The sequence below is a fragment of the Plectropomus leopardus genome, chromosome 22 (genome assembly GCF_026936395.1).
Source record: "Plectropomus leopardus strain MGB_pleo_1.0 chromosome 22, ASM2693639v1, whole genome shotgun sequence".
Lineage (NCBI taxonomy): Eukaryota > Metazoa > Chordata > Actinopteri > Perciformes > Serranidae > Plectropomus > Plectropomus leopardus.
Window position 1 is genome coordinate 5,135,113 of NC_142197.1, and position 22,221 is coordinate 5,157,333.

The 22,221-nt window shown below is 38.0% G+C and overlaps 2 protein-coding genes across 4 annotated transcripts in view; both read right to left on the reverse strand.

The window, feature by feature from the left end:
- Positions 1-350: 350 nt before the first annotated feature.
- eri1 (exoribonuclease 1) lies at positions 351-6,101 on the reverse strand. The gene is made up of 7 exons (XM_042511339.2): positions 5,690-6,101; positions 4,011-4,192; positions 2,790-3,006; positions 2,612-2,695; positions 2,424-2,533; positions 2,219-2,333; positions 351-1,318 (listed from the first exon to the last, which is right to left on the reverse strand). The coding sequence occupies exons 1-7, from the start codon at positions 5,762-5,764 to the stop codon at positions 1,076-1,078; spliced, it is 1,026 nt and encodes a 341-aa protein (XP_042367273.1). The 5' UTR covers positions 5,765-6,101; the 3' UTR covers positions 351-1,075.
- Positions 6,102-10,654: 4,553 nt separating this feature from the next.
- tmcc3 (transmembrane and coiled-coil domain family 3) overlaps positions 10,655-22,221 on the reverse strand; it is a 57,833-nt gene continuing 46,266 nt past the window's right edge. For all 3 annotated transcript variants that reach the window (XM_088072672.1, XM_042511571.2, XM_042511572.2), the window contains exons 2-5: positions 18,895-19,059; positions 16,903-17,684; positions 15,555-15,690; positions 10,655-14,265 (exon numbers count right to left, since the gene is read on the reverse strand). In XM_088072672.1, coding sequence (XP_087928798.1) covers positions 13,963-14,265; positions 15,555-15,690; positions 16,903-17,684; positions 18,895-19,059 — 1,386 coding nt within the window. In that variant the 3' untranslated portion in view covers positions 10,655-13,962. The remainder of the gene's footprint in view (positions 14,266-15,554; positions 15,691-16,902; positions 17,685-18,894; positions 19,060-22,221) is intronic.

Consider the following 22,221-nt stretch of genomic DNA (forward strand, 5'->3'; position numbering starts at 1 on the left):
AATGCTGTTATATGTTGTTTTCAGACAGTTTTTTGACGGGTCATTTTTTGACTATTTTGCCATACTATAGTATGCGATTTTTTGTCATTTTTTCAACATGCTAAAATACGATGTTTTGGGGGGTTTTTTGGCATTTTTTCAACATGCTATGCAATAATGCATCTAAACATGCTGTTCTATGTTGTTTTCACCAATATGCTAAAATTACACTACATGAGTAAACATATTTTTGTACATGCCTCTGCTAAAACCTAATTTTAAATCTGTTTTAAATCCTAAAAGACCATAGTATTTAAACACCAGAGTTAGAACATTACATTATAACAAAATGCAAAATTATGACAAATAGATAAAGTTATTTACAAGAACATATTTATTTGCATGATTTGGCATCCAGAAGAATATTTGTTTCTGTGAATACAGGGCATCCTTCATGAAATAAAGAAAAGATGTGACTCCTACAACATAGGATTAACTCTTACAGTACTCACAGCAGATATGACTGAAATTTAGTCAGCTGTCTTTTCATGTGATGGTATGGCTCTGTTATTTATGTAGCACGGTAACAGCAGCAGGAACATTTGCGTAGATTACTTTTTATATTTGCACAGCAGTTAGACAAATGTCAGGTTTTTAAGGCTAAAGATGACACTGATGTTTTTTAATTTTACTGCCTCAAGAATGACGTTAAATATTTTAAGAATTGTATTCTGGTAGGCAAAACCTAAAATTAAAAAAATAACTAAATTCATACCATCGTGAAACGACTCAAATCAGCATTTTAATCATACTGAAAGCTAGCAGCTCGATAAGGCAGACACTGAAATGGGAAAAACCTCCCACAATACACTGGAATGCTCTCTGTTTTTAAACATCTGGTGTAAAAATATATTGTGGTCAGAGAGGAAACCTCAAGTATGAGTAGAATATTCTTCGCCAGCTACAACTTTTTAAGCACCAAAACTAAAATGTACGACTTAACTGTGAAAGTGCTTTGGATCTTTTTTTTACTTTTCTGTAACTTATAGGGGGGAAAAAGAATCAAGATGGACCTTCTGTCCGCACAGTTCCTGGTTCAGTCCCTGCTGCGGGGGCCATGTGGTGCTGGGGCTCCTTCGACGGGAGCCGAGCTGGGAACAGAGAGCAGCTGGCCGGCGTGCATGCGCTCATTGACGCGGAGCTGACACCCGTCCTGCAGCATGCGCAGAGCTATCCTGGCGATGTTGCGCGAATCATCCAGCCCCGAATGAGGACGACCCTCGTACTTCAGACCCATCTTCTCCAACATGGTGCTCAGCTTCGTCTGTGTGCGGGGGACCTGAGGGAGAAAAACAGCTGGTTGGTGTTTCTTGTGGGGTTTAAAGGGATACTTTAACCAACTGTATGTCAAAACAATATGACTAGAATCCCTCCATCTAACCGCTATCCATCATTTAGAGTTTCGCTAGCTCTCCCAGGCTGTTTTTGAACTAATGGCTGTAACTTCTGCATTTTCATATTTGCTGCCACCATGGACAGAGAGTATAGAAGCTGGTCATGATTTGTGTGCATTTTAACCACTTACAGTCATAGCAGTGTGTGGAAAATATCATAGAATAGTATGTCAATAAATGTCACAGTATTGTCATACTATAGTATGCCAAAAAGTCATAGAATATGTCCACAAAATGTTAAGTCATACAAAGCTATCTTGAAAAATGTCACAATATTGCATGTCGAAACATGTTTTTTAAAAAAAAAAAACAAAACGTCACAGTATAGCATTTTGTCCAAAACAGTATAAACCAATTATACTATAGTATTTCGAAAAGTTTTAGAATATTGTGGAAAAATGTCATAGTATAGTATGTCAAAAAATGTCCAAATAAAACATGAAAATAAATGAACAGTTAAATCATTAAAAGGAAAAGCAGCCAACCGTACTGGAACTATGAAGTGTTTTTGCATGAAAAACTAAAAAATCCTAAGCATCACTGTTACTGGAACTTGCTGTGTGTGTATTTGTGCTTATACTAACCATTTCATTGTATGATGTATTGCGTGTTTTTACAGTGCAATCTCCAATCTTGAATTCTATAAAGTATTGCATTTGTGTTTGTTTTTTTCTTGAGTAAATATGTTTAGAAGCATTTTTGAGGGGTCATTGTAAAATAAAGGAAAGTCTGCACAAGAGGTTTAAGTTCAGTCTCTTTTTGTAAACATTATTAAGAACACAAACCTTGTAGAAGTTTCCGTAAGATTTCCTGATGTTTATCCACTTCTTTGCAAAATGAGGATATCTGATCCGGCTGATCCGGCACTGGATGTTGAGGAACTTGCTCATATCCCAGGCTCTGGAGGAGACGTGGAAACGAAAGTCAGATTTAGCTTATCTGATGAGAGGAGACACAAAGTCAGGTCAGCATTGTTGAATTCAAACGTACCCGTCAGTTAGGATGGCGTATTTGTACTTTGTCCCGAGCTCCCTCTCCTGAAGCCAAGTGACGGCCCGCTGAAGGACTGCTGGAAACGTGTCCGCTTCATCCACCATTTTCTGCCCAACAAAACAGCATTTAATTCATGACGACACCATCAAACAACGGCATTTTAATATAACCGGAGCTCAACCAACCTGTGTTATTCCTGTTAACTTCACACAGAAGTCTGAAAGCTGTGGGTTCAACTCTGGTTTCACATATTCCTGAAATGAGTCCACCTGCAGAAAAAACAGGGAATTTTTTGTTTTTTTAAATCGTGAACACAAAACTCACTCTGCAGATTAAAAACTGAACATCACAAACTCAACTTACAATTTCTAAGGTGTGCGTGTTGATAAGAACCATGGGGAACTCGATGATTTCGTGATGGAAGTCTGCAGGATTATCCTCTTCACACGTGGCTTCAAAGTCCACCACGCAGATGTAGTCGTAGTAGGTGTCGGTGGGTCCTCCCTCGGCTGCAGACTGCATCAGCTTCTGCTTCTTATAGTGGCTCTTCAGCCTCTTCTTCATCACATCCTTTACACCTCTACACACACAAAGAGAAAAAAACATTACAAACACTTTTTATATTATGAGGTTCAGTGCTGGAGGCAGGCCGTCCACGCCAAGCTGTAACTTTATTTAAACTATAACCTTTACACATAACTTCTGACTTTAACTATAACCATAAAGATGTGAGCATCCACACCGATGAACGATAACATTATTTTTATTATAATTACTCTTTAAAACACAAACTGCTACACTTAACGCTCCTGAGCACACGCACGTGTGCATATCCAGGCACGCTGAGATCGTTTGTTTACTGTGGCGTGCAGGAAAGACAGTTTTCAGGAAAGTTTTCTTTGTGAATTTAAGGTAACGCACAATGAGTAAATTAAGAACAAATTATAATTTTTCAGGTGAAGTATTCCTTTACATGTTCTGCTAATTCAGAGGGATTTTTGTTAGTGTTTAATGGAAGTTCTATACAGTGTTAAATGCGTCAACTCATTTAATTTAAGTTCAGACGGTAAAGAACAAATAAAACCTATATTTTTTATAAAATTGCCATTATTGCTGTTAATTCCCACAAAGTTTCTCTCTTGCATACTCAGAAAATTTTGAAGTTGTAGTTTGCTGTTTACATACTTTTAACCTTACAGACCTTTCTGCTACAAATCACATCACATAACTGCTAAATCTGTTAGAATAGAATTTTTAAAAAATAAAAAAATACATATTTTTTTAATCATTTAGTAATTTATTTAACCTTTTATATCTAAACTCTGTATCTTTTATTATGTTTTTATATTTACTTTGAATTGCCCTGTTGTATGAAATGTGCCATACAAATAAATTAATGGCTTTAACGGGTTCTTAATTATAAATCCGACTCTGCACAAAAAAAGCATCAAAATCAATGTTGTTGTTAATCTTTGACATATCCAAGACTGTGTTAATAGTGCTGTTGCAATGACTGAACTCGCCCTCTGAGGATGAATAAAAGCTTATCTTATCTTTTCTTATCTGTGTTGTTGTCATGGTTACCTCGTGTCGAGCTGCAGCTCTGCTAACTTGATCCGAAGCTCCTCCTTGGACATGCGGTTGATGTGTCCGTTAGCCAGAGCGATCTCTTTGTACACGGGATGACTGAAGTCGCTGTTGGACCGAGACGGGGACACCTGAGGAGCAGATTCCCCTGCGGGACATATCCTGCTGCAAGGCTTCACCTGAAGAGGAAATAAACCGGTCATTATGTGACGCAGAAACGTCACATACAGATCATAACACAGTCAACTTTTTTTTACTTCTATATTAATCTATATTGATGTGCTGCAAAAAACAAATTTCCTTTCTGGAGATTAATAAAAGTGAATTCTTATCTTATCAATGTCAATGGCAAACTTTACTTTTTTTTCCTTTATCCAATTTATTTTTTTTTGTATTATTAATTTTTTATCCTGAACTCTTTCTTCTACGTCTAATGACATGGAGGGGACAGGTTGTTGTTTTTTGTTTGTTTGGTTTGGTTTTTTTTGGACAATTTGCACTTTTTGTTTTGTTGACCAACTACTTTACTCTCAACAGAACCAGTCATTAGTCAATCAGAGCACATTTAACAATGAGGAAAATAGAAAATGGAAAGTTTTGTTGACTGTGCATCCCTATTTGGATGTGGTCTTTTTTGCAAATTGTGTAACCCTAACTCATTTGATTGATTTAATTACTAGTTTAGTTCAAGTGTTTTTCTTGTTTTGCACAATGAATTAATATTACATACATACACTGATCATCATTATATTTTATGTCTCCACCTGCTGGTAGTCCATAATGATAGGTATGCATAACAGGATGTTAATTCCACTATAGATGAGATCTACATTAAATAGGAATAATAATAGATATATCAATAACAGTATATGTAAAGCCAAATTAGTTGTTTTTATATCTGAATATCAGAAAAAAATCCAATATTATGCATTTCTATTTCATTTATTATTACTTCTTTTACTTAATGTTTTATTTGTCAAATTATGCAACTAATTTGTTCAATTGAAATACTGGTTAACAGATTAATATTCAATATATCAATAGCAAAATAGAATACATTAACTTGGATTAAGCTACCCAGCATTATATAGAAAAATTAAAATTAGCTGCATCTTTAGCAGCTTCAGCATTACAGTGATGTGCACATGAATGCATCAATAAGTCTAATCCACTGATATACAAACAAAAATATGAAGCATATGATTCTGAGAGTAAACCGTTTTACATAAGAAGTACTTTTTTACATTTGGTACCCTGAGTATGATTTAATGCCCACATACTTAGGTACTTTTAGTACCTTAGCATAAGTTAGACTGTGGCTAATGCTTAGTAAGACTGTCTGTCTCTTCTGTGGTGTTGCTAGTTTTACTTTAGTTAAAGATTTGTGTACTTTTTCCACCACAGTTGAAACAAAGACATGACCTTTGGACGCTTAAAATTACGAAAACGGCAGCTGGTTCACTTTAATGTTGCCACGTTATTGTACAAATCGCTTTGCTTTGGTGCACTAGCTTTTAAATATAAGTGGAATAAATAAAACTATTAACCAAGTACGTTTCGTATCGACTTACGAGCTGTTAGATGTTTAAACATGAGAAACTCAGCGTTAAATTGTTTGTATGTCAGAAAAATCAACATTCACACGAGGCTAACGTTAGCTAGCTGCTCACACCAACCTGCTCGTCTTCTCTTGTGTTTGACATCTTCACGTTGACGTCCTCGGCGTGGATGTTCTCCTTGTGCTCATCCATTTAAAGTGAAAGTTAATCGAGTAACTAGTCAGCAAATCGACGCGAGTTGATGAAAATAGCGTTTCGGTCTGACCGTTTAGCTGCACTTGCTAACGTTAGCTAGCCGGTTAGCAAACATTTCGGTGTGACTTTTCGCGGTTTTCCACTTTGACGCCGCTGGATACGAAACTAATTCGTTTAGTTTTAATTGTTACATCAGCCAAAGTTCATCGATTTCAACGCGTTTAATCGATATTATGATCAATTCGGCGTCGGATGCAGACAGCAGCAGTTCCCCGCAGCTACATTCAACAAGCTGAACAGTTGTGACGACTTCCGGTTTGCGCCAAAACAAACGGAAGCTCACTGTCGCCATCCTGTGTTTTGGATGATACAAAATAAAAATAAAAATGAAAATAAAAATAAAAATAAAAATAAAAATAAAAATAAAAATACAAAATAAAAATAAAAATAAAAATAAAAATAAAAATAAAAATAAAAATAAATAAAATATTAATTAATTATTAAATTAAATTAAAATAAAAACACTGTGGAATGTGATTTTCATGAAATGTCAGTATTTTGAGCTTAGATTCTTAAATATAAAAACTACATGTTGATGCATCAAATTGTGTTATGTTTCTTTATTCATACATTTTTGTCCCTACATCATATGCATCACTGTTTAAAGTAAACATGTTTAAAATATATATGTTTTAATGCACATTAATAAGACTGAATGTGCATCTTGTGAACATAATGCATGAATATAGGGCACACAAATTATACCTATCATGATTTTATTAATGTAGTTATTTCTTATATAGGTAGTTTGTATTAGAATCAGGATTGTTTTCCTCATCTATTTTGGTAGAACAAATGTCTTTACATTACAAATTTATATCTAAAGCTAATTTTATTTAACGTTTATGAGACCTTAAACATTAACTGTGTAATTTGGAGACACTGCTCATATCTGGCAGCTAGGTGGCGCTCTCTGTGTATGTTTTATTCTGTGTATGCACACTCGTTCACACACATAGGTATAATGTACAGAGTTTATGCTTTATTAACAGTTCTTAACTCAGTGCAGGTGTTGGGGCCTTACCTGTGTTTTAACCGTGCCTCTCTGAGTGAAATGAACTCTGGCAGGAACAGAGCGAAGAGCAGGAGGACAGAAAAGCAGCAAAACACCGTCTGAATAATGAATCTGAGGCCGGAGAAACTGGATAAAAGATTCATGATCCACAATACAGCATAAAACTCTTATATATCCATCAGTGTAAATGCTTCTGGGATGGAAAGTGTTCTCATCAAATCAAAGTCTTAATGGAGATCAATCAAAACCACTGACATTTATCTCAAGACAAATCTGCGTCGAGTTCATTTCCCGTCAGTCGTGTGTCATCGCTTCAATTTGCAGTGGAAAAACCACAAAGTAGAAATACTCGGTAACAAGTAAAAGCACTGCATTCCAACTCTTACTTGAGTAAAAGCACTTAAGTATCAGCATCAAAAGACATAAAAATTAAACTACTCATCATGCAGAACAGTCTAGTATTATATTTTTGGGGTATAATTATGAATGCAATTTTGTGTTCATCAATATAATTTTGCAGCTGGTAAAAGTGGGGGTAATTTGAATTACTTTTTATTTACTGCTGTGTAGCTTAATTTATTAATATATCATATTTTATTTGTTGATTATATTTTACATTTATCTGAAAATAAAAGCATACAGTATTTACCTCTGAAATGTAGTGTAGTAGAAGCAGAAAGTAGCAGAAAATGAAATAAAGTTCAGTATAGTACCTCAATACTGTACCTGTTTTGTGTATATGTCTGCTCCATTTATGATTATTATCATGACTTGTTGGTTATAGTGTCATGTTAAAAAGAGAATTATTGTTAGAATTTGAATAGATTGTAAATTAGATTAATTTAAATTAAATGAAATTGTTGTGGCAAAATATAATAGTAAACAAGCGAATTGCAGTAGTCAGTATTCGGGTCCTTTACTTAAGTAAAAGTACCAAAACAAAACCTGTAAAAATACCCAATTACATTTAAAAGTACTGCATTAAAATGGTACTAGTAAGTAGATACAATCAGGAAAATTTACTAAAAGTATTAAAAGTAGGTCTCAATGTAGAAAATCTATAAAATTAATCAAAATAATCAAGAGGAAAAGCAGCTAATCCTTATTTTTGAGAAACTGGAAACATTAAATATTCTTGCATTAAGAATGACTTGTAGTAATTAGTATCCAATTGATTTCTGTCAATCAGTCAGTCAAGTTATTTTTTTAGCTGCACTTGCAAATTAAAATCTTAATCCGTAAAGTCACCGGTAACTTAAGTCATCAAATACTTGTAGTGGAGAGAAAGTAGAAAGTGGCATGAGATTAAAATAACTCAAGTTAAGTACAAGTACTTCAAATCTTTACTTAAGTAAATGTACTTAGTTACATCCCACCACTGTATACAGCTTTTAGAATTAGGCAATAAAAATCCTGGGTTTTTACAGATCCATAAATCACGCCCGTAAATGACTAAACTTACCCATAAAGTTTATAAAAACACATCAGCTTGTCAATAACTACATTTTATATGCCACTAAATTCATCAGATACAAGATTTTCCACCGCAGGCCAAAACACTGTCATGAGGACCATTTAGGAAAAAATAATTCCACACCCTTGAACTAGTTTTAGTCTGAGGACCACATGACATTTCCACACTAACCACGTCTGACAACCACACACGCTGTGCTTGTCATCATCCATCACTGCACACTGATTTGTTTTTCCATGACGGTCAACAACTCAATCCGTCTGATCCTCATCTCAATCATGCCTGCTCTGTGATGTCCATAAGTCAGAAATAATAATGCTTAAATGTGTCATTGTTTTCTTGCTTAAAGTTAGATGAGAATATTAAATGCTGAATGCATTATCTATCTAGACTGATAAATAGCACCACAGGTAAGAGGAAAAATATCAGTTTTGATTTGGTAAATCTGCTAAATTGTATATATATTATTTCTCTAACATAATTTTAAATATATAATTCCAAGAATTATGAATATTTGATTTGGGGGTGAACTTTCCCTTTGAATTTAGCAGCCAAACTAATTATTTAGGATTAATCAACAAATATAAGTACAGGTAATAGTATATAAATTCTAAATTATTTAAAATGCATGAAAGTATTTATTTATAAAGGCTACAATGTGAAGGAATAATTGAAATTGCACATTTTTTCTAAATGTATCAAATATAAGTACAGCAAATTGTTATCTATTGTTAACAAAAGTGCTCAAAAGTACTGAGAAAAATGTATGTGTGATTTTAATGGTGGTTTGGTGACAGAAAATGTTTCTGAATAACTCAAGTGAAACGCAAAAAAATGACTGCTCTAACACTAGAAAGAACATACTTCAGTGGGTTTTCTCACTGCAGCTGGTGTCTGTCAAAGTCATTTACACCCATTTTATGTATGAATTCCTTATGATGCTCGCAGAGTGGTTTGATCCATGTCCTTACATCACATCACAGCCTGGCTGATGGATCATGTATAATGGATGAAACGTTAGAAATAAAACTAGAATTAGCGCCTGGTGGTTGTATGCCTCCTAAAATCAGTCAAGTTGAACTCACTTACATTCATGTGTGTGAAAATGAGGATGCTTCACACACATCTTCCCCCCCGGCAGCACAGAGGATCTCTACAATCAGCAGTTTCAAGGTAAGTCTCATCGATGACCAAACATCTTCTTTTTCTGAGATATGAGGTCGAATAATAGCCAGAAAAGTGTTTTTGCAGAACATTATGATGTCAAACTGAGATTGACTTTTGACCTTTGACAACCAAATTATAATCAGTTCGTCCAAGCAGATGTTTGTGCCAAATTTCAAGAAATTCACTCAAGACATTTAGACATGTAGACAGACAAAAGGTCACAGTGACCTTCAACTTTGATCACCAAAATGTAATCCTTTAATCTTTGAGTTCACGCAGATGTTTGTGCCAAATCTGAGGAAAGTTCCTCCTTAGGGTATTGTGTAAATGAGAATGAGACAGAATAGGTTACAGTGACCTTGACCTATGACCAAGAAATTCTTATCAGTTTATTGTTGCGTCCAAGTGGACGTTTGTGTCAAATCTGAAGAAATTCCTATGAAGCATTTTTGAGATATCACGTTCACAAGAAGACAGATGAGATCACAATGACCTTTGACCACCAAGATATAATCAGTTCAATAATGTGTCCTGGTGGATGTTTGTGTCACATTTTAAGAAATTCTCTCATGATGTTCTTGATATATTGCATTTACGAAAGTAAGACAGATGAGGTCATGGTGACCTTGACAGTTAAGCTCTAATCAGTCCAGTGTTCAGCCCAAGTGGAAGTTCTTGGCGAATTTGAAAAAAAAAACAACTCCCTAAAGCCTTCTTGAAATATTACATTCACAAGAGTTTGTGCCAAAATTGAAGAAATTCCCTTAAGGCTTACAAGATATATTGAGTTCACGTGAATGAGACAAACAAGATTACAGTGACCTTTGAGCTATAACCACCAAATTGTTACCAGTTCATTATTGAGTCCAAGGGGATGTTTGTGCCAAATTTGAAAAAGTACCCTCAAGGTGTTTTTTTTAGAAATTACAATCACAAGAGTGAGACAGATGAGGTTAGTGACCTTGATCTTTGAACACCAAAATCTTATCACAGCATTGCTGAGTCCCAATGGACGTTTGTGCTGAATCTGAAAAAAATCCCTAAAGGCATCATTAAGATTTCATATTCACAAGAATAGGATGGATGGACAGACAACCCACAAACATAACGCCTCTGGCCTCGGTTATCCGCAGCGTGGAGGCAATAAAAAGGCTCCGTTAGGAAACGCATCTGGAACAATATTAGAAAAACAAAGATTTATTTTCTCATTTGAGAAAAAAATGTTATGGAAACCCATAACCAGAAACGAATGCACAAAGAGACAGAAATGAGAAAATATACATTACAGCTTTGGAGAGGAGGAGCACGTCTCTCCTGAAGAGCAGACAGATAGTTTTTGGAGCCACTGTGAAAAAAAACCCGAAATGCCAAAGTTTGAACGTAGGAAAAAAATGATTTCAGTGTTTTTAAAAAGGCTTATGAGCCTTAGAAATCTCCATATTTGGCTTTTGAAAGGACACAAAAAGAATACAAAGAAGAAGAAAATAAGCTGCATTGAAAAGGCATCAGTCCCATTTCACCCCTCATCATCATCATCATCATCATCATCATCATCATCATCACAGTGATACATGGAGCTACATTGTTCAGTTTCCTCTGTCTCAGCTGTAATGCTGCATTCAGGTCACGCGGGAAAAACAGTCACTGTATTGTTTATATGTGTTTATAAGTTTATAAATGTTTAATGCTGTTTGGGATTTTATTTTAGATTACTGCCATTTCAGTAATTTAGTACAAAAACAGATGCATAACGATATAATGATGCATACGTCTGAAAATATAATGGCAGGGCAGGACTTTCTGTGTTAGATTAACCCTTTACAGCCTGAACAAAATAGCTTGATTTCTTTCAAAAACATCAGAAGAAGGTGACAACCAACTTAACAAGAAATGCCACAAAAATTAGCAAGAAATGATTTAAGAGTTACAAGAAATAATCTGAAAACAAGAAAAAAAACACATTAGCAAGAAATTAATAAAAAGTTATAAGAAAACTGTCTGAAAATAAGCAAAAACCATGAGCAAGAAATTAATAAAGAGTTATAAGAAAATTGCCTGAAAATAAGCAAAAAAAACTGGCAAGAAATTAATAAAGAGTTGTAAGAAAATTGTCTGAAAATAAGCAAAAAAATGGCAAGAAATTAATAAAAAGTTGTAAGAAAATTATCTGAAAATAAGCAAAAAACATTAGCGAGAAATTATTACAAATTTGCAAGAAATTACCTTAAAAATAAGCAAAAAAGAATCCTTTCATCACCTTTCACTTTTTTGTGTTATTTGCAGGACATTTCCTGCCAACTTGCTAATAATCTTTTCTCCCATGTTTCTGTAAGAAATAAAACCAATTTTCTCACTTGTCAGAGGTTTAAATGCTTATGAAAAGGGGTCTAAACGCAACTCCTTATCCTCCCAGGAGAGGTGTTAAAGGGTTAATCTCCCTTTCCAGCTGTGTGAGAGAGTCAAGTGTTTAAAAAAAAGCAGAAAGGAATTATTAGAAGTAATCACTTACGGTTTTCTCCGTGACTTAAAACCAGTTTGAACAGGTGAGGATTCCCTCGAGTCAGGACTTTGAACCGTCAGGAACGCTGCTGTTGTTATTCCCACAGGACATGAACGCAGCACATCAAAGGCTTCACTCAAAAGTTAATTTGTTCTGTTTGCCTCGTAAAAATGGCAATTTAATAAAATCAAACATGCTCACATATAGAGTTTTTCCTCTAATCGTCTCGGCCTTCCTCACAGTTTACATGCTGGATGCTAAACACGTCAACTCAACTGTTTTGTTTTTTTTTTAACTCAAATAGCTCTGAGAAGCAACTTGAAAAACATCAAACTGATTTCACATGATGAAAAACCCCAAAGCATCAAATCAACAAGACAGGAGGCAGTTTAAAAACTTTCCTTTAAAAAGGAGGAGTTTGACATTTTGGGAAATATGCTTTCAAGCTTTCTTGCAAAGAAGATGAGAAGATCGACACACGAACTATGAGCTGTTAGCACAAAGACTGGAAACGAGGGGAAACAGATACCCCGAGGAACAAAATCTACCTGCGAGAACCTTTAAAGCTGAATAATTAATATTTTATTTTTATTTTTAATATTTATTTTTGCCCATAATAGTTATTTCAGCCAGCAAAATGGTACCCATCGACTCATATAAGGGCTATATTTTACATCAGAAGCTCAGGAAATTTTTAAAAATGCCGTAATGTTACAGTTTATCCACAGAAGATTACTGTAACAATTTCAATACGCAACAAAATTTCATGACTTATTATTATTTGTACTAATTCGATGACTTTACAAGGTGTTTTCAGTTTATGAAAGTTACATTTTGCTCACCTGAAAATGTCTGGTTGCACTAAAAGGAGCTGGATGTTCACTTTTTCCAGTAAGAATATTTTTTATTAATGCCTTTAAACCCGTTTTTCTCAAATGAAAATCCAAGATTTTATACATCCTATGGGTTACACTATGGGGCCATTTACACGCTAACGTTTGATCTTTTATAGATAAAATAACATATAAATTCTTAATTAGTGGGTTTTACAGGTGTTGGCGGGTGGATTTTGTCACCTTCCAAAAGAGCCACTGTGGCCGTTTCGCCTTGTTTCCGGTCTTTGTGCTAATCTCTACAGTTTCATATTTTGACAAGCGTGGCGTCAATCTTCTAACCAAACTCAGCAAGACAGCCAACATTTCGCAAAATGTGAAACAAGACAAACAACACACAGGCTGGCGTACACAACATGAACGCACACTCAGACAAACGCACAGTTTAAAACAACGGCTTAAAAAATGTCGTTTTGAACGAGACACCGACAAGAAACGAAAACGTCACATAAATACAGAGTGGTTCGGTACACGCGGTACAAATCAACCTTCAGGTGTGTGTGTCTTTGTGTCGTCACAGCTGGCTGGTGTGCGAGGAGGCGTCCTGTGTTTGCAGCTTCAAGACTGGACACAAACTGCCAGTGAGTGTTCGTCCAAAGTGAGGTGGTGCTGTCACAGATACACTTCCCTTTAAGGACAGGAAATAATCGCTGTATTTCCATGCAGCGATGATGTCCTCTATATTTAGACTTTCTGTTGTGGATCCAGAATGTTCTGAGAACAGGTGACCAATCCGAATAATACGGCCCATCAGCTCCAGCTGATTCACCTTTTAGTGGTCTGATACTTTGGACTGTAGTGATGCACATTTTTGTCAGCGTTGTGCAAATGTTACGTGTTTGCACCTTTAGATTCTGTCACAGTTATATTAGCTTACATCTGAGTGGTGGAATTACAGTGGAGGAGCATTCTGGGAAAGGCTTTGTGTGGACCCGATTTAGACATGCAAAGCACAGAGCCGTGAATCACCGCAGAGCCCGAAATCTCTGGGGAGTTAGGGCTGCTGTAAGGCTACATGTAAACTCCTCCCCGACACCTCACGGAAACTCCAGGGTACGTTTCCCGGTCTCGTCTGCGCTCCGTGCATCAGTGCGGGAGGAGCAATCGTTCCAAAGCGCACTGTAAATGTTCCCAGTTCTTCCACAGCAGCGCCAACACAGACACGCCCACGCAGGTGAGCGCCAGGTGGAGGCGGCTACGCAGCAGCGGGGCGGTGAACTTGGCCGCCGTTGAGACGCACACCAGTATGACGGTGACAATAGCGAGCATGATGTTGATGCATTTCCCCAGCAGCACCTTGGCGTCGGTGTTTTCCAGCTGAACCGTCTGCTGCTGCTGCTGCTGCAGCTCCAGCTTAGACACACGAGTCTGGCACGACTCCAGGACCTCCTGCACGCGCACACACGCAAGTACACACAAGTACACACAAGTACACACACACACACACGAGTGCACAATGTGGTTGAGATCAGGGAAATACTGGAGAGCAGTGAGTCATCAGGAAAAGGGCGGTGAAACTGCAGGATTGGATATGAATCGACATCAGCTGCATTAGAAATGAACAGGAGTCGTGTTTCACATTAGAAATTAATGACAGAAGCTGCAGGCAACTTGTTGGCTCAGGTGTGTCTTACCTGTCTTTCTTTGTTTTTTTTCAATCATGCTTTTTGTTTTCTTATGAAAAAATAATGTTTACAGCAGCCTAAACCATGACGAATAAAATTACATGTACATATGATGTATGTGATAATAGATGACAAGAGAGTAAAAGTATTTCATAGAAAAAAAACAACTTCATGAATAAACAAGATTCATTCACACAGCAGGTTCACCTGTACAGACTGATACTCATCTTTCTTATTTTCATTTATTAAAGTCATTTATTTTTAGATATTTAGATATTTGAGTTGGTTTTTTTAAATTTCCTCGATCTGCAATAATCCCACACTGGTTATTATTCTTGAAAATGTAAGGTCTAAGGCACATTCATCAAAGCGCAAATAAAAACAAATAAATAAAAAGTAAAATAAAAACTTACGCATAAAAGACAGAATTATGGGAACTGTACAACTGATTAGAAGATAATTTATTTTTTCTTTTAATATCCTTAATGTTACTAAACATAAAAATACAGGTAATTCTGTGTCTGACTGAACACAACAATGCTGAGGCCCTTTTTTAAATTTTCTCTGCATTTTCTCGTTTTCACCAATTTTTTTATCATCCTTTTCTCTCTTCTTTTTGCTTGTGCTTTTTTCTTGAAATAACTTTTTGTTTTCCTCTTAAGAACTTTGACTGGTAACTGAAGATGTTAAATGAGCTTTGTTGTCAAGGCATAATCTGCTGCATGTGATAATGAGTGTAATCAGCTCTGTTACTGCTGAGCCCTGTGAGGTTAACATTAACTTGGATGGCTCTTAACAAAATGTAAATTGAGATTATTACTCAGTCACGTACACAGACTTGCAACTTTGACCTTTTATCGAGGAATCAAAGTTTTTAATACAGACAGGTACGTCAGTTTTATGCCCCATCTAAGTCGTAAACTCCAACTGCAAGTCACCGCCAACACGGTCTATGGGGAAAACGAACAGTGGTGTGTTACATAACCTGTTTTACATGTACACACACACACACACACACACACACACACACACACACACACACACACACATTACCTGAATGTCCCTCGCCCTCTCGTAGGCCTGGTAGGCCACCTTCTCCTCTATACTGGCCAGTTCCTGCTTCAGATTACTGGTCTCATGCTGGTGGAGCTCCGTCAGGTCATTTAACTGGTCCTCTAAACGCTCATACCTGACACACCGCACGCATACACGCACACACACACACACACACAAAGATTAAAAATGCCAAGGAGGGGGAGAGAGAGAGAGAGAGAGAGAGAGAGAGAGGGGGAGAGATGCATAATTGAATGTATGTGTGGGCGAGTAACAGTACAGAGTTTTATCTACGACTGCAACTAAGCCGCTGAAAACATTTGCCCTTGGTTCACTTAGCAACAGTCTGCAGGTTTGTGTGTGTGTGTTGAGCTCTGACATCTATTTTTAGTTTACAAAAGCGTATAATAACTGTCCAAAGCTCTTTGGAGTTCAACACGTGCAAACACAAAATGTGTAACCGCAGGGGGAGGATTATTGACGCACCTGCAGCTCAACATTTTTTGTTTTGATGTGTTGAAATAGCCTTTTTTTGGCTTTTGAGACCTTAAAATGAAGCACTATAGTTGTGAACCTTCATACTTCTACAGGAGAAGGTTTTGGTGTGTCCATGAATCATGAGTCGCTCAACCAAAGAGAGATTTTTCCCTTCTTCTTTTGCTTGATTTGAAGGACTTTCAGATGTGTGAGTAAGTATCCAGTATTTTGTCCAGTATTAAATCAAACATTTGCTCAGGTTTAAAGGTTTAAATCTTTGTGAAAGACACCTGAAAGCAGCCGAGGATAAGTGACGTCACTCCTGGTTTCAAAGGATGAAATTTAAAATAATTTATTACACTATACTGATTAATAGGGGTTGACCAATAATGGTTTTTCAGGACCGATACTGATACTGATTATTAGTAGTTAATGAGGCCGCTAACAGATATTTGGAACTGATATGCATTTACAAAAAAAAAGAGAAAATCTTTCTGTCAATATTTAGCATTTGGAGTATAACAAACTCCAACACAAAGCTTTGTTTAAATGCCTTTGGCAAATGTTTATAATCAAAACTGAAACTTCCCAGCAACTGTTGATATAAAGTCAAGTGAAAATTTAAATAAAAGAAATGAATAAATAAAAAAAGCTCCCTGAGGTTTTACAAAGTAAAAGTTCCTCCACTGCACTTTTTAAATTAATTTTAACGGCGATCAAAAATAAAACGCAGATAATCAGAAAAATATCAAATATCAGCCCCAATAATCGAGCAGGCCGATAACGCGTCGACCCTTACTGATGACAGTGACGTTTATGGCGTGCTGACGGACTGTGGATGGAGGATAAAAGCAGCGTTTCATGTACCTACCTGTATCTCTCCTCCTGCATCATCTGAGTGAAGTAGCTGTAATCTCGTTTGAACTGTGCGCTCAGAGTCTCCATGTCCTCGGCCAGCTGCGACTGAGCCTCCCTGATCTCCCGGACCATCTCCAGCACCTCTCCGAGCCGCCCGTTGGAGTCTGACCTCCCGGGACCTCCAGACCCCGCCCCGGAGCCTCCGGCCGGGTTCCCGTTTGAATCGGCGGACGCAGACGTCCCCGTGGAGCACTCGTCGTCACTCTGGTACTTTGTCGCCTTGGCTACTGTGGTGGCGCTCCCGCTCAGCCCTCTCGCCCCGGCATCCACCTGCAGCCCCGACCCCGCCTCCATGGAGCTCTTGAGGTGGGCGATGTTGTCTGCGCTGCCGAACTTGTTCCTAATGAGGTTGGCGAACTCCCGTGACTTGTTGAAGAAGAAAGGCGGTGAGAGCGACACCCCGGGCCCGATCGTCTTCACTTTATCCAGCGCCGGGTGGCGTCCGGTGGCGCTGACGTCCTTCAGGCTGCCCTCTTTGCTGTGAGTCCCGGACTCCTTGCTGCTGCCGTCCTTGTGGCTGTGCTTCCCGTTGGTCTCGCTGTCCTTCACGCGGCGGTGATACTGCTCCAGCTTCCTCTGCAGCCGGGCGATTGTGTGCGCCGACTTCTGGTTCTTCTTTTCAAACACCTGCCGTATCCGTCCAACCTGCTGCTTGTCGGCGTTGTTCACCAGCTTCAGGTACTCGGCGACGTTCTGGTCCCGAGCCGTCTGCTCCACCTTAATCTGCTCCGTCACCTAAAGGCGAAAAGAAAGGAGGAAAGACAGATTTTAAAAACGCTAGATTCAAAATGTTAAAACAAAATCTGCTTTTCAAATGTTTTATGAGAAAGGAAATGACCTCAACACAAACTTGTTTGACTTCGGTGAATCATACAGTGACTTTTGGTGAGTGACAGTAAATTTACACCTAATTTTTTGCTTGTATACCAGAAAACTCATTTCCAAGAGGGGCAGCTGTGGCTCAGACGGTAATCTGCTACAATCTGCATATTGGCTCCTCCAGTCCCCATGAAGTATCTTCAGACCAGTTACTGAACCCCGAATTGCTCCCGGTGGCTGAACCATCTGTGTGTGAATGTTTAAGCGGAGCAGCAGCTGGCACTTAAGCCACGTGTGTGTGAATGTGACAAGTAATGTAAAAGCTCTTTGAATGTTCAGAGGATTAGAGAGGCTATTTGCCATTCACCAATAATAATGTTAATGGTGTTTGTAATGCATAAATTTGAGGTTTTGGGGTCAAAACAAACAATTAGGGATGCACTGATCTTTTTAAATTTTGGCTTGTGCCTTTATTAGGTCGGACAGGTTAAGTGTGAAAGAGTGACAGCGAGGGGATGACATGCAGCAAACAGGTTGGAGTTGAGTTAAACACTTCAGTTATTTTTTTTTTACAATTAATATTTTTTGGTTTTCTGAGCACTTCAACCACTTCTTGTACCTAAACAAATATTTATTGCTTTTTATGTATTACTCACTAGGAGCAGTTTTTGATTACCTTATTTTGTTAAGAATCTCTTCATTCGGTTTTAATTACAGCCCTGAAATACTTTATAAATGACGACAAGCCACTTAATCAACTGACAGTGATTAAGCTAAATTGCGCTGATGAGTAGTGGTGATATGGGGAAAAGAAATCCACTCTGGAAAACTTTTTTACTGATGAAAACTGAGAGGATTTTAATGAAAAAGAATCAGACGGTGGGATGAAATCTTGTTATTTTCCAATAATTTAACAGTTGTTCTGATTGGTGTCTGTAGTCTCATAACTGAAATCTAATTAGCTCAATATTAAATTATTTTTTTGGTGCTCTACAAACCACCAAACTGAGCTCAGGAGGTATTTCATTCAGTCTTTGTGATGTGTGTTCAGCCCACGTGTCTCCCACCACTCTGCAAGTCAAACTCAAACAGACCACGCAGGAGGCGGTTAAACGCTTCCTCTGACCTTGAGGATCTTCTGCTGCAGGCTGTCGATACCCAGCGCTCCCTTGGTGAAATCCAGGCCCACTCCGTCATCCCCGACGCTGTCCACCACGTCCAGGTTGGACTCTGAGCCGCCGCGACGGATGGGCACCGGGATGCTGAGGACATCACAAGCGCTTCGCTCCGCCTACAACAGAAAGAAGAGGCGTGATGTTAGGACTGCAACTAACGATCATCAAAAAGTAGTGACGTGCATTTTCCTTTCAAATGTCTTGTTTGGTTCATCACAGACCTTTTTTCCATGGAAAAGTTGATGAACTAAAAATACATATTTGATGATGAAAACTTTTACATATTGCATGATTTGTTTCGTTTTTAAGACGAGATTTAGCGGCACCAGGATGTCTTCCCTCGCCTGCAGGACACTGAAGCAGCGTCAGCAGTTAGCGCAAGTTGTGAACTGAAAAAGTTTTACGCTCCCATGAGGTGGTGTTTTCGCTTTTATAGGTCACATGATGCTATGGCTATGCGCTTGTTAGTAGTTAGTGTTTATCTCAAAATTCATTGTTTATGGTCTTAAATGTCGAGATCTTGGGGATATCAAATAATGATCAGCTAGTGTGAGCTTGTAAATTCTCCGTTAAACCTGTCAAAACTTTGCTCAAGAAATAGAAGTTTGTAAATGTGCAGAAATTATATGTAGTTGTTGAAAAAAGTGGTCAAACTTAAGACATCCTGTCACCTTGACAATTTCCAATATCTCTATGAGCCTAACTGAATTACCGGTGGTTTAAATAGCAATAACATTTTCACTAAAACTTATGGCTAAAAGTTAATGAAAATGTGATGAATTTTAATAAAATAAAACTATGAGGGATGAAAATGACTAAAACGTGACTAAAACTAATGAGCATTTTTGTCTGAAGACAAAATCTAAAATAGAACAACAGAATAGAAAATGAACAAGTTGAGACAAGTATTTACAGAATTGTATAATGGCTCATTTACAACTTCAGAGAGAAAGTTCATCGCTCATTGATAGTAAAAATCAAGGAGGCACAAAAAAGCCAACATATACTGACGTCAGACGCTGCAGTGTGTGCAGGCTTTCGGGCTAAACTAATGTACCAAAAACCTGCTGAGTAATCTTGTGCCATTAATAAAAGACACAAGGGGTGTTTCTGTGGCCTTGTAGAGAAATCTCTTCATTGCAAGAAAGACAGGAGCTAAAAAAGAAAAACAACAGGATGGAGACAGTACTGGGAGGGTTCGTGTGTTTGGACTGGAGGGAAAAAGGCAGCTGATGAGACAGTAAATCTGTCTGAAGACTGCGCGGCGGTCAGTTAGTGGAGCAGTGAGGAGCCCGAGGCTCCGAACAGCCTCCGGTGCCTCTTGTACTGAAAATCCACTCTCTGTATTGACAAAAGCAGACCATTATGTAAGGCTAACCTAAAATATTAGTATGTGGTAACTCTTGTTGCCACGGCAGCAAAGCGCACACAGACGGACCAAGCTCTAAAACACACACACACGCACGAGCAAACTGCTGACATACCCCGAAGACCTTTTTTTTTGCTTTTTTCTTTTATCCTTTTTCTTACAGACGAACAGAATTCATGACACTTTAATTGTGTCCTGTGGCTCTGTGACGCATCCTGCAGAGTCAGCACTGACTTACAGTCCAGTTACTAACTTAGCCTCTTTTTTTCCCTCCACATAAAAAGCCATTCATGTAAATCCTTTGTTCTGAATCACGATGCGCTTCTTGCTACTCCTGAGTGCAGATGGCCGACACCCTCAGAACATCACACGTAACACGTCCATCGGTCCGGCCAGACGGGCCAGAAACGCAGCCAGAACAAACCTGAGCTGTAAATAAAACACTCATGAAATCAGCGCTAAGTCAAAAATACAGAAACATTTGCTGTTTGTTGCCTCACAAATGTAAGATTTGTTTGTGCTTGCTCTTTGTAATGTGTGACAGTTATTTTTTTTGCTTGTGTTTATTGTTTTAGCGATGTTTCTGCTGCCCTATTTATCAGGCTGTTCTTGATTTTAGGTCTAAATTAGACTTTTATGTGGTTAAATAAAAGATATATATCTTTCATAAAGTGATAAAATGTGAAAAAAATTAAACTGTTCATCATGAGTCCATGTTAAAGGACTGAAATGCTAAATCAGTCAATAACTTCATTTAGAACCTCCTCTACTCCTTTACATCACTAAAACTCACAAAACAATTGGTCATGTGACTTTTCATAGAGCTGGTGCTCGTGTCCTGCAGCTGGAACCGCGGGTGGTAAAAGGTTAATCAGAAAAATAATGAACGGATGATTTAATAATTAAAGTTGGTGAAGTCAATCAGTTGCAGCCGGATGATTAACGCTGTGAGTGTGTCACGCAAACATACAGTGCATCATCTTTTTACTGCAGCACAGACTTCAAACTTTAACATCTGTGAGCAGATCACGCTTTCATTTGCAAAAAACAAACATTTTTGCCCTTTCTTCCTGTCCTGCCTCTCACATACAAACAGCGCGCTCATAAATCAGCCAGATGCAGGAGATTCGAGTGTATGAACACGCAGCTGGCTGGCGGAGCCTCGCACTCAGCAGTCCGCACACGTATCGGACATCCATTGGAAAGTGGGTCTGAGGGTGTGGGAGCTGGAAATTATCAACATGTGAACACACAGAGGCACCGTATGTCTCTTAGGGCACACGTGTTTGCTTTACAGAGCAGATATTAGGTCACAGCTCGTCCTATGACCCTGATCTGCGCTGAGGCCATTTAGATTATTATACAGATGGGTGGACGCACAGCCAAAACACACTAACACCAAACACCCAGGCGTTCGTCCACAGGGAAATATGAAGGAAACATTTGGATACCTCTGAAACTAGGCGATTCAACTTGCCTCCAAAAAATGAAAAATGGTCGGGTGCGAGGGCAGAATGTCTTTAAAATGAAACATTTGCTGCGATCGATTTCCTTGGAGGGAACTGCTGCCCATAAAACTTCCTGCAAATATGTTCGAAATTTGATTTGTCGCCGCAGACAGCCTTAAAGTGAAAAAGCTGAAAAATCAGATGTAATGTCCTGGTGGCTAAGCTGGTTAATTTAAATAACATCTGCAGCTTCTGGGTTTAAATCTGCTCTGGAAGCTTTGTTGCATAAAAAAACATCTATCTTAAAATATATATGCAAAAATCTCACATGCTCTACTGCTTTTTAATTCTGTTGAGGAACAATTAGCCTTCCACAAACAACCACACAAACAGATAAACTATTGCATATTTCTGAAAGGCTTAGTGGATTCATACATCTGTTCATCCACAGAAAATTAATG

What these genes read in the sequence shown, in the direction of transcription:
- eri1 (XM_042511339.2), bottom strand. Translation starts at nt 5,764, where the DNA reads ATGGATGAGCACAAGGAGAACATCCACGCCGAGGACGTCAACGTGAAG. An exon ending in GAGCTGCAGCTCGACACGAG is followed by an intron (nt 3,007 to 4,010) that starts GTAACCATGACA and finishes TTGTGTGTGTAG; the next exon opens with AGGTGTAAAGGATGTGATGA. An exon ending in ACACGCACACCTTAGAAATT is followed by an intron (nt 2,696 to 2,789) that starts GTAAGTTGAGTT and finishes TTTTTTCTGCAG; the next exon opens with GTGGACTCATTTCAGGAATA.